Raw genomic sequence first — 13,576 nt, forward strand, 5'->3', positions numbered from 1 at the left:
GAGTTTTTGAGAGAGAGAGATGGTTTCTTCTTTTGTGAAAAACAACACACAAAACCCTAATAATCTTTTTCACTATAAAGTTCCTTTTATAACACAAAGAAACCTAGCCAACAACTTGACTTCCTATCTCTCTTTTTCACTCTATATGGCCGGCCCCCTTAGTGTTGTTTGGGATTTTGGGCTTTTATTTATTTCAAGTCATCCAACGCTTGAATAAAAGCCCAATGGGTTTAGGCCCAATGGGCCCAATTAAACCCGAACGTTTCTTTAAGCCCAAAACGATCTTATATCGCTTTTATGATTTCTTTAGACTTTCTAAGTAATCACAACACTTAATTAATCCAATTAATTATTTCCATCATCCATTAATTACTCATTACAAGAGTGTATTGGTGAACAATCATTTTAGGTTCTAATTAGCAAGGCAGTGAGGTGATTGGCACCAATCCAATTGATTATATTTAATCCAATCACTTAGTGAATTAAAACTTACTTTTAATTCACCTTCTTCTTTGACGACTACATTTAATCATCTAGAAGAACTCACAAGCCATGAGTGACATCTAACCATATATCATGGCTACCCAAGCTAATGTAGAAGTTGTTCGGAGAACCTATTCAGTTGGAATTACAATATAATTCGATCCTTCTCTAAAACAATACTCCCAATCACATCACTAGGGTATGGATATATTATGTCAAACCCCTAATGTGATTATTCCTTCTTATATGATTCAATTGAGTCGTATAAGAACACTTTCCTTTATTACGCTCAATACTTCGGCCGAAGATTCCAGAATCATATCTTAGAGTATTCATCCTCTCTTAACGAGGATTAGAGATTCCTTGTTGAACATTCACTTGCCTTCATGACTAAGTGGCTTAACCCCGACTATGCCGTGGACACCCGCGGATGGAGTGACTTTGACATAATCAAAGATCAAGTACTTAACCACAAGACAACGATGATGCCTCAGGTCAAAGAACTACTTACACTATTCCAACCATTAGAGTTACTTGCTTGACATGTGAGTAGACCTCCATGCAAGTACTCTCGTTCGATTGTGTTCAGTGAACTCATTCCCTTAATGAGCACCTACATACTTGTCTTAGTGTCACTACACGAATGGGATGAGACTTTCCATCCTTCTAATTGAAGCGGACATAGTATGTATCGGTCTATGCATTGTCAGTATCCCTCCGACAATCTTATGACCAGGAACCTTTTTGGACATGATGGTTATGTGAAGAAGGTCTCTGTAGTCTAACATCATTAGATTACTTCTTCCATCAATCCATTGTCCATGGATTCACTATTTATGACATATATCGTTTATAGAGATAGTCCTAATTAGTATCTTTGCCATTTGATGTATAAGAATCATCCATACATCCATTCATTGTCCTGAAAGGTTTCTTCCAAAGATTGACTTTCAGGGCATATCTCCAACAATCTCCCACTTGCACTAATGTCAATCACTAGTATATCTTATATATGCTAGTTGAGTGAGCTTATGCTCGTAGGTTAACTTGGTTATGCATTAATCCTTTTAATTTATAAAAGGGAAATACTTATCAAATGTTTCTAAAACATTTGGTGATGTCTCTTTCTTGTGTTTGAATACTTTGATGAGACCTTGATTCCATGGTTTGAGCTATCGCCCTATTATGTCGTAGTATCCTACTAACGACCTTGTGGTTTGGATTCAATCATTGGTTCTAAAAGAACCCCTTCCATTCAAAACACCTTTTGAAGTAGTTTCTAAAACAATATATCGTCATATATTTCGTTTGTATACTTTATACAAACTTTGCTCCAACCTTGAGACCATTGTAGTACAATACTATCAATACATTCATATGATTAGTACTTCATCCATTATGAAATTCCATTTGTTAAAATGGGTTATTTTTCACTTTGGTTAATAACCTAAGTGAATGCACGCTTCCAGAGTCCCACTCTGTTGTTCCTTTCTTAAAGGCAATAATACTCTATCAGTTGCTATGGTTCTGATCCTGGGATTTAGTAAGATCTTAAAGTGACAACCCATGTGGTTTTTCACCTTTGGATATCATCTCACAAGTCCATACATGTGTCCCTTTTTTGATTTTATGACACATATCGTTATAAGGGTTATGAAAGTGATTTTCTATCATATAAGAAAATACTTTCTCAAATCTTCAACATTTGAGATTTAATTTCCCTATTAAACATTCTTGAGATAGCCTTGCTATATCATTAAGTCCAATTTCAAATCTATACTTCAAAATTGACCGTGTCACAATTTTGTCATTTTTGAGTAACATCTATGTTTTATCAAGTCTATCAACTAGACTTTATTCATATCTTGTTGCCCAAATTATGACATCACTCCCACTGGGCTTGTTGTAACTCAGCATTCATTCAAAAACTTAACACTTATATTTTCTTGATTTGAATGCATATTGCTCCCCTTGGATCTATTGACAATCATTGAGATCCATTAGCTTATTGATGATGTCTCAACAATTTTGAGACTATCAACAACGCTAGCTAACACAAGTTATTTAAACGAACATACACAAAAGAATTCCTTCTAAAGTAACTCCATTTGAAATGTGTGACTTGCTTTATCAAGCTCATTCATTTAAATTATATGGTGTCATACACCATATTACAAGTTTTAGTCATACTAAGACCTTTAATGTAGTCATATAAGAATTATCCAAGTCTTTAGTGGAAGCATGGCTCCTACTAAGGATATAGAAACTCAACCATTCCTTCTAGGTGGTTGATATAATTCTTTATCAAAACTACATAGAGCGTTATAGTTACAAGAGGTGCCGAATTTGGATTGTCTTGTTGTTAAACCATATGTTGTGACTCATTTTGAAACTATTCCCTTTTGTTTCATCAACTTGTCCAAATGCTTTGTTATTAGCTTGTTCTCATAAAAGAGAATGATGGACAACTCTCAACATATAACCATTTTATGCTAGGTTCACGAAACCAACATTCATAGACTATTCTATAGAATGTTACACAACATAGAATTTTAACGTTTTGAAGAGCTTGTGTCTTTTAACAATTAAAATTACAAACTCTTAATAATAGTGAAATACTATTATTCTTTAGACAACTATAAACCAATCATATTCAAGTTTATATCCATTTTCATACCTCCCATTATTTCTCATGACTTTAATGAGAAATCACTTCATACATTCAAAATGTATAAACGTGGAGTATACGGGTATAAGACATTGTGTAGTAGCTTTAAAACCTTTCAAGCTCGTTTGTTTCAATCTTCACTAAGTTAATGTCTCGTTATTAAGTGACTAAAGTCTTTAAACATTTTATAGATTTAGACACTTCTTTCTTGGTTTAATCACTAACACAATTGACATTTTAAAACAATTTAGAGAATGCCCAATTAGTTGTTCAAAGCTACTAATTGAATCAAGAGTGATCTTGATTATTGTGGTTTAAGTGATAATCATATAAGAAACGTTTTTCTTATTACTTATATCATTATAATGTGATCTTCCTTTTCTTTAAGAAAGGAATCTCTAGACCTTTGTCAATTCATATAGAACTCATAGGTAGACAATTGGAACCAAATCTAAAGATTTATTGTATCCTTTTATGTCCTACATGTGAGATCTATCCATAATTGATAAGTCTAAAGTTTGGTCATCACATTACAATAAGTGATATAAATCTTGTATCTCAACTAGGATACAACAAGACAATATTCAATTCATAACACTACTTTAAGGAAATAATATATTAGAAGGCATTCATCACATTACATTGATATGATAATTCAAACATTCATAATGTTTAATACAAAAAGAATTAGCTCTATACATTTAGAGACTAATTATATACCTTCATGTAGGCACTAATAGTGGTCTTCCATCATATGAAGCCACATTATAAGTTCTTAACAAAATAAGAAAGTTTAAAGACTATCTTTAAATGCCTAACAAACTTCCTAAGTAGTAAGCAAAAACATGGTGGCCGAACCCTTCTCCACGCTTTTCTTTGCTTGTTCCTCTTCTACTTGGCTCCTCCACCTATATACAATTATATAAGTGATTAGCTCTCTATATCAAATATAAATATTTAGAAGATCTAACAATTAGAATTTGAAGATAAGAACATAAACCGTACCTTGTGGCTTGTCCTTAAGAGTTGCAAGGTATAACCTGCAATTCCTCTTCCAATGCCCCTCCTTTCCACAGTGGTGGCAAGTCCCCTTGGGCTCCTTTGCCTTCCTTTTCCTCACTCCTCCTTGCGGTTTAGGAGTGGGAGACTTCTTCTCCTTCCCTTTGCCTTTGCCTTGCGGCTTAGCCTTGGAAGCGGATGGCTTGTTGTAGGCTACTGCAGCAGTCCCTACAACGTTCTCTTTCTTCATAGTCTTCTCGGCAGTTACTAACATGTTTAGTAACTCAGAGAGAGTACTATCCATCTTATTCATATTGTAGTTCATTACGAACTGCGAGAATGAATCAGAAAGAGAAGCCAATATGAAGTCCTGGGCTAATTCCCCGTTAAGTGGAGTCCCTAGGTTCTCCAATTGTTCAATGAGTCCTATCATCTTCAGTACATGTTGATGTACTGGAGCCCCCTTGACCATCTTAGTCTTCACAAGTTCACTGACAGTGCTAAAGCGACGGTTGCGCGTCCCTTCACCATATAACTCCGTAAGATAGAGTATGATGGAAGATGCACTGTCCATGCCCTCGTGCTGTCTCTGTAGCTCCTCGTTCATGGAAGCCAACAGATAGCACTTGGCTTGTGTATCATCCTCAACGTGCTTGTCATACTTAGCACGTTCATCCTCAGTGGCCTCAGGGCCGAGAGGTATGTGAGGTGGGGCCTTGTCTAGCATGTAAACAATCTTCTCCAATGTTAGGAGAATCTTGACATTACGATACCATGATGGGAAATTGTGCCCCTCTAGGCAATGTTTGTCGAGTATTTTCGCGAGTGTGCTTCCAACCATATCTAAATACATAAACAATAAAATAATTAGTTTGATTGTTGATTAAGTCAAACGATTCGAGTCTTTAAACCGAATGACACCACCCACCATTTTTGGCAAATTCCATATCCTTCAAGATGGAATCCGGGAGATTTCAAAGAAAGCTCCTAGCGGGTTACGGGAGGTTCACTATTACCAAGCTCACCTCACGATGATACGATGTCGGCTAGCAAAAATAATAATGAGAGGGTACAAGTACCCATTCACAACAACCTCTTGTGATTACCCATCTTTTTGGCCTCTAGAGAAAAATGCCTCACAATGATACGATGTTGACACCTTTTCTCTTAGTTAAGTTTTGACCCACCATGCCGGTTTAGATAGGGGTTCAAGTATGACCTCACGATGATACGATGTTAGCCACACTCGTTGCCTACCTTCACCTCATCAAATGTTTTAAATAAACTCCTCCTGAGTATAAGCATGCACTTTGCACTCCCCCATGATAGGGTGAAGGCGGTGTACAAGTCATAAACGATTGGAGCCTACCATGGTGGAAGGCCACGAAAAAGTGTTCAAAGCACTCTTACGCTTTCAACTTAATATTGTATGTTGGTTGAGGGATTTTAAGGTCTCATCAATTTTTATTTATTTAATCATATTCAAATAAATTGTCCTATTATAACTATTAGTCCAAAGTTAATGAAATTAGTAGCATATGATATCCCCACTATTTGTTTTCATAAAACAAATCAATATCAAAACATTTTTCAAAATATTGGAGATATATATAACTACTAATTATATTCATTATAGTTTAGTAGCGTATGATACTCCCACTATTTGTTTTAAGAAAAACAAATCAATATCAAAAACGAAATTTTCAAATATTGGAAGTAACTACTACTACTACGGTTTTTGTATTCCTTTGAAATTGGACTTTATAGTTATCTTAGGCTCTTGGATGACCATGGACTTATTGGGTTATTGCAACAACGAGCCAACATTGTTGAATAAGAACTCGGGGAGGTTGTGTCAATTTAATTACGTGCTTTTCAATCCAATTAAAACATTTTCATTGAGCCATTAGAAATGAAAGACAATCATTCATTGCTAATTAGGGTGTTGGACCCATTTAATCTTTAATCTCATGTCAAAACCCTCTTTTAGTTATGTCTCCTTACCAATAGTTAAAGAAACTCTAGTCTAGCACTAGAGGGAATCAACTAACTAAAAGAGATTAAGAAGTAATAAGAATTACAAACCGATTTGCACAAATTCCTACAAATTACACATACTAAGAGGGAGAGATAGATTAATGTCCAAGGTGACAAGGTCCAATTGAAACAGTAATTAAAACACATTCCCAAGGTTCAAACAATTTGAGTTTAGCGCCTTATCTCATAGCTCAATTATCGTTTAAGGCATAAGTCCATAGTCATCCATTTTTCTAACTACGTAATCACATTAAATAATCATATGGAATGCAACATAAACAATTAGATTTAGTGCATATGGGCATAATAATATTATGAGTTTAAACAACCAATAAAATTAAAATCAAATATTTTAACTTTTTATATGGATGGGGCCTATTATGCAAATATGAAAAGTTAGGGGTCAAACCGTAAATACTTGAAAGTAAATATCAACTTTTCAAAGATTACAAAATAGCCCCACAAGTGGATAAATCCACTAGGGAGGCCGGCCACTTAATGGGGATGGGAGGTTTCTTACATAACATGCATTAATTCAACATTATGAAGAAAAAATTAAATTTTGCTTGTCACTTGGTTTTGCTTTAAGGACTTTAAGAAAAGGGTGATGGAAATTCACCTAGTCAAGTCTAGGATTGAATTAAATTTTTGGGAAGGCTATGGATGGTATGTGCATCATCCAAAACCTCAAAACAATGTATGAACACAAAACAAAACCATTTTCACCAAAACCAAAACCATGAACACCAAGAACAAAACCATGAACACAATTTCAAGATTTGTACATTCTTGATGATTTTTCAAACCCAAAAACAAAAGTGACAAGAACTCTTTTTTCTAGCTTTAAAAGGATGTGAGAGTGGTTTACAATAAAACACAAACACAACCCAAAACCACCCCCAAAACCGTGCCCTCCCATTTGGAATAAAAACCCCAAATTTTAGTTCTAAACTCAATCTTCATTCATGCATCCAAAACACTTTTGCATGCATATCTTTTCAACTATTGATTTACATTTTTCAACCATTGAAAAACAAAAGATAAACATACTTTGAATGAAGCAATAATATGTCATACATAAAATTAAAACCCATATACATAAAATCCAAAAGGACATATCTTACATAAACCTTTGGTTCTGATACCACTTGAAGGGAATTCTATGAGATTCATGTGGGATTTCTAATGACTAGCATGCATATACAATTCAAAATTTATATACGAAAGCAACGGAAGCAAGTTATCAAATAATATCAAAGCAATAGTCATGCAAATCCCCTTCAAGATGCATAGGTTTATGTAAGATGCATCAATAACAAATTTATATATAAGAACAAAGTTTAGGAGTAGTTTTATACCTCTTGATCTAGATCTTAGACCAAGGATGGACCACCTCCAAGACCTTTGCTCCTTGAACTCCTTGAGCCTAGCCTCCTTCCTTGCCTCCTCCACTTTGTTTAGAATGAGTGCTCCTAGGTTCTCTTCAAGTTTCCAAAATTGAAAACCTCTAAAGATCCTCACCCACTAGTGTAGTGAGAAGGATGAAGGAATAACCAAAAGGGTGAGAAGATGATTAGCTAAATCACCCCTATGGTGGCCGGCCTTGTGTGAGTTTTTAAGAGAGAGATGGTTTCTTCTTTTGTGAAAAACAACACACAAAACCCTAATAATCTTTTTCACTATAAAGTTCCTTTTATAACACAAAGAAACCTAGCCAACAACTTGCCTTCCTATCTCTCCTTTTCACTCTATATGGCCGGCCCCCTTAGTGTTGTTTGGGCTTTTGGGCTTTTATTTATTTCAAGTCATCCAATGCTTGAATAAAAGCCCAATGGGCCCAATTAAACCCAAACGTTTCTTTAAGCCCAAAACGATCTTATATTGCTTTTATGATTTCTTTAGACTTTCTAATTAATCACAACACTTAATTAATCCAATTAATTATTTCCATCATCCATTAATTACTCATTACAAGAGTGTATTGGTGAACAATCGTTTTAGGTTCTAATTAGCAAGGTAGTGAGGTGATTGGCACCAATCCAATTGATTATATTTAATCCAATCACTTAGTGAATTAAAACTTACTTTTAATTCACCTTCTTCTTTGACGACTACATTTAATCATCTAGAAGAACTCACAAGCTAGGAGTGACATCTAACCATATATCATGGCTACCCAAGCTAATGTAGAAGTTGTTCGGAGAACCTATTTAGTTGGAATTACAATGTAATTCGATCCTTCTCTAAAATAATACTCTCAATAACATCACTAGGGTATGGATATATTATGTCAAACCCCTAATGTGATTATTCCTTCTTATATGATTCAATTGAGTCGTATAGGAACGCTTTCCTTTATTACGCTCGATACTTCGGCCGAAGATTCCAGAATCATATCTTAGAGTATTCATCCTCTCTTAACGAGGATTAGAGATTCCTTGTTGAACATTCACTTGCCTTCATGATTAAGTGGCTTAACCCCGACTATGCCATGGACACCAGCTGATGGAGTGACTTTGACATAATCAAAGATCAAGTACTTAACCACAAGACAACGATGATGCCTCAGGTCAAAGGACTACTTACACTATTCCAACCATTAGAGTTACTTGTTTGACATGTGAGTAGACCTCCATGCAAGTACTCTCGTTCGATTGTGTTCAGTGAACTCATTCCCTTAATAAGCACCTACATACTTGTCTTAGTGTCACTACACGAATGGGATGAGACTTTCCATCCTTCTAATTGAAGCGGACATAGTATGTACCGGTCTATGCATTGTCAGTATCCCTCCGAAAATCTTATGACCAGGAACCTTTTTGGACATGATGGTTATGTGAAGAAGGTCTCTGTAGTCTAACATCATTAGATTACTTCTTCCATCAATCCATTGTCCATGGATTCACTATTTATGACATATATTGTTTATAGAGATAGTCCTAATTAGTATCTTTGCCATTTGATGTATAAGAATCATCCATACATCCATTCATTGTCCTGAAAGGTTTCTTCCAAAGATTGACTTTCAGGGCATATCTCCAACATCTTCAATGTGCTCTGAATAATTAAAATTTCCATGTGTAATGCTATGCACTAATGCCTTCTCTAAAGTATCTTGTCCCACACCTTCATTAAAACAATCCTGCACAAAATAGTCAAACACATCAATAGACAAACAAGATTCTAATTCACTAGGATACCTCATAGCATTGAAGATTCTGAACTTGACGCTTTCCCCATCAATTTCCATGGTTAAGGTACCATCGTAGACATCAATCTTCGTACGTGCCGTTCTAAGGAATGGTCTTCCCAATACAAGAGGAAGTGCAGTAGGCATAGGGTCGTGTTCCATCTCAAGAACAAAAAAGTCAGCGGGAAAAATGAGCTCATTCACTTGCACAAGTACATCCTCCAATAGGCCTTTGGGATATCTATTTGAACGATCTGCCAACTGGATTACTACCTTTGTTTCCTTCAAGTCTCCAAGGTTCAATGACTCATACACTGAATATGGCATCAGATTGATGGATGCCCCCAAATCACATAATGCTCTCCCAAACTCTTTCCCTCCGATTACACATGGAATGGTAGAGCTACCGGCATCTTTCAACTTCGGTGGCAGCTTTCTCTGCAAAACAGCTGATACTTCCTCACTCAATGCCACAGTTTCTTGATCATTGAATCTCCTCTTGTTCGTACAAAGCTCTTTAAGGAACTTTGCATACTTGGGCACTTGTTTTATGGCATCTAAAAGAGGTAAGTTCACTTGAACTTTCCGGAAAGTATCCAAGATTTCCTTATCTGTTTGCTCTTTCCTAGACTTCATAAACCTACGAGGAAAAGGAACAGGGACACATGAGTTAAATGAATTTTGAACTTCTTTACTTACCTTATCAGAATCTTTTTTGTTCAATTCTGTATCTTTAGGAGACTTTTCAGTTTTTGTTGAAGCCTCATCTTGCTCAAGATTCTTGGTTTGTAGCTCCCCTTGCTCAATTGTGTCTTTTCTAGTCCTTTTTTGCATCCTCGGTTGCTCAAAGACTTCTTTTCCACTCCTCAAAGTCACAACATTCATCTGCTCCGCATTTGGATTCACCACAGTTTGGCTAGGCAACCTTCTTGGTTGGTGTTGTTGCCCCATCAAACTTGCTAACTGACTCATTTGGCGCTCAAGGTTTTCAATTGCTTTGTCTGTTTTCTGTTGATGAGATTGAGTAGAGTTAGCTAGAGAAGCAATTAAATCCTCAAGAGACTTACTTGGAGCTTGTTGTTGTTGAGGCTGAAATGGTGCCTGCGGTCTTGCTTGAAAGAAGCCAGACAGACAGTTATAGTTGTTGGGAACAGATTGTTGTTCATTGTCTTGATTATTCCACTTTAAGTGTGGATGATCGCGCCACCCTGCGTTATAGTTGTTGGAATATGGATCATACTTTTGCCTTTGTTGCCCTTGAAATCCTCCTAACACATTAGCTTGCTCAAGACCACCTTGATCTATCAACGAAGGGCACATGTCCGTGGCATGTCCTATCATTGAACATACACCGCACACCTGTTTTGGAGCCACCATAACCTGTTGCACAAGATTAGTCAAATTAGCTAATTGTAATTCAATACTAGAGTTAGCACTTACCTCGTTAACTTTCTTAAGAGGTAGCTCATCTCTTCCTCCAAATTGTCGTGTGTTGCCAGCAATGTTCTTTAGCAATGCCTTAGCATTAGTTGGTGTCTTATCCATGAATGCTCATCCACTTGCTGCATCAAGCATTACACGATCAGTATCACATAATCCTTCATAAAAATATTGTATTAAAAGATGCTCTGAAATCTGATGATTAGGACAAGATGCAACCAAATGTGTGAATCGCTCATAGTAATCTCCAAAGGGCTCTCCATGTTGTTGTCGGATTGCACATATGTCTTTCCTTATGCTTGTAGCTTTTGTAGCCGGAAAATATTGCTCCAAAAATGCTTGCTTCACCTGGTTTCATGTGTTCATTGATCCCGGAGGTAAATTGTAAAGTCACTCCTTTGCCTTGGCTTTTAATGTAAATGGGAATGCCCTTAACTTGACTTGCTCATCATCCACATTTGCTGGTCTCATTCCCGAGCATACCACGTGAAACTCCATGAGATGCTTGTTGGCATCCTCTGTTGAGAAGCCATGGAACTTAGGCAAGTAGTGAATCATGCCGGACTTGAGCTCAAATCCTCTGTCTGCATTTGGATAGGTGATGCACAATGGTTGTTGATCCGTATTCGGCGTTGCCAACTCCCTCAAAGTACGGTTATCAGCCATGCCTTCTTGTGGTTCGTCCTCCTCTTCAGAACTCAAATGTAGTGGAGAAGATGGTGGTAAGGACACCGATGCACGCTTCTGCTTGATTTTTCTCTGAAGCTTTCGAAGTGTTCATTCAAGCTCAGGATCGTACGAAGCTAGATCAATGCTCTTGGACCTTCGAGTATGCATATACTACGAAGAGTACCTGAAATAAAAACAAAAACAAAAACACTAATTAGACAAGAAAAGAAAACAACAGAAAAATAAGTAATTAGAAATTAAAATCCCCGGCGACACGGCGCCAAAAATTTGATAGGATTAAAAACACACCACAAAGTAGCACACAAATGTCCTATTGATTTTCCTTATTAACACTAAGATTTGTCAATTGTAGCATATGAAAATAAGGGTCTTTCCCGCAGAAGATTGTTTTATCTAACTACCTAAAATGTCACAAAAACTGGGTTGCTATCCCTACTGACCAGCTAGCGAAAAATAATTATTAGACCGACTTATACTTATCTAAAGTCTACGAAATTTTATATGCAGATACTAGACACACAAAGCTACACTCACACAAATTTTTGGGATTTTTGGAGTTGATTTGCTATTTAAATTAAATCGAACAAAAATAGGATAGAAACAAATTTTAAGTAGTTCACAAATTAAGAAATACGAGTTAGGGGTATTGCTATCCACCACCAAATAATCATGCAAACATGTTATGTTTCATTCAAATTTCTTTTATTTCCGGATGAAGATGCTCAAGTTGGCTCAATGTTAGAACTCAACCTATTACTCTTTCTTACGTAGTATGTTAAGAGAATGGCGTTTTCAACTTAACTTAGTCCCTAGCATGCAATCTAGAATGGCTTGTTCATAGATTTAACAAGTAGAAATCATTAAGAACGAAAAGAGTTTGAGTCATCACAAGGCATCGTAAGTACTGGCGTTGTCTTACTTATCCTAGAAATTGGTTCAAATGTTAATCGCAATTAACAAGTACTACTTTAGAACATATGTAGGTCCTCATTCGACAAGGGCAGGCACACACATATTCATAGCATTAGAATCCTAGATATGCTTACTACGTATGCATCCATAGAAAACAAATAAAGAATTCATCAATGAGACAAGTAGTAAACCAAGTTTCATCCATTCATAAAAGTAATTCAACGAAATGTCATAACAAAATTGCAATCATATTCGGGGCTTCAAAACAGCCCCTAACTTCTAAAAAATTAGTTACACATAGTTCTCAAAATAAACCAAAAGAAAGACATGAGTTTGAGAAGATAAAACCGAGAGAAGAGAATGCCAAGATTTCCTCCTTCCTTTCCTTCCTTTCTCAACGCAGCAGCCTTGCCTTTTTTCCTTCCTTTCCTTCCTTTTTTTCTATTTTTTTTTTCCTCTAAGAACTCTCTTTTGCTGCTGCAACCTGCAGCCTTTATGCCCATGCTTGCTGCCCCATTTCTGCTCCATAACTCACCCCACTAACAGCCATTTAGTTATGACAATAAGTGAAAGGAAATGGTAAAACAATTGTAACTTTTTGGGCAACCTTTATGCCAATTACTCCCACTTAGTCCTCATCTTTAATTCCATTTCATCTGATATTTGAAGAGGTGTCAGCTGGCTTGTACTTGGCTGCATCAGTTTTGGCTGCTAGTTTTATTGGATTTATTTCCTTCAATGCAGTTACAAACTGCTCAGCGTCTTGGAAACCTTTCAATGTTAAAACGGCCATAACGTCTTCTAGAAAAAAGATATTAACAATCCGTGAAATGATCCAGAAAATTGACATCCGTAGCTTTCCAAGCATATAAGGCTCATTCTCTAATTCATTTTGAACTGTTCACAACTTGCTTCCAAAGTCAGCTGACCTGCACAGGCAGTTTTGACGAATTTGTTACTTAAAATCCCACTTGTGCTATTTTTCTTTTACTTGCTTGACAAATCCTACAAAACACAAAAACAAAGTAAATAGCTCAAAAATATAAGGAACTAACTAAGAAAAGACAAGTGAATTTGATGTAAAATATATATAAATATGAGCTTATCAGAGGTCCACATACTTGACCTTAGTTGCAACATGTTCGACCTTTACTAGT

At 36.2% G+C, this 13,576-nt stretch overlaps 1 protein-coding gene across 1 annotated transcript; it reads right to left on the reverse strand.

Annotated features, from left to right (window-relative positions):
- Nucleotides 1–9,212: 9,212 nt before the first annotated feature.
- On the reverse strand, nt 9,213–10,922 carry LOC103414624 (uncharacterized). Its single transcript, XM_070808436.1, has 2 exons — nt 10,818–10,922; nt 9,213–10,757 (listed from the first exon to the last, which is right to left on the reverse strand). The coding sequence occupies exons 1-2, from the start codon at nt 10,920–10,922 to the stop codon at nt 9,213–9,215; spliced, it is 1,650 nt and encodes a 549-aa protein (XP_070664537.1).
- Nucleotides 10,923–13,576: the final 2,654 nt, after the last annotated feature.

This window comes from Malus domestica, chromosome 11 (genome assembly GCF_042453785.1).
Source record: "Malus domestica chromosome 11, GDT2T_hap1".
Lineage (NCBI taxonomy): Eukaryota > Viridiplantae > Streptophyta > Magnoliopsida > Rosales > Rosaceae > Malus > Malus domestica.

Excerpts from the sequence above, each read along its gene's own strand:
- LOC103414624 (XM_070808436.1), bottom strand. The coding sequence starts at position 10,922 with ATGGATAAGACACCAACTAATGCTAAGGCATTGCTAAAGAACATTGCT. Across the intron at positions 10,758-10,817 it reads CTCTTAAGAAAGTTAACGAG|GTTATGGTGGCTCCAAAACA; the intron begins GTAAGTGCTAAC and ends CTTGTGCAACAG.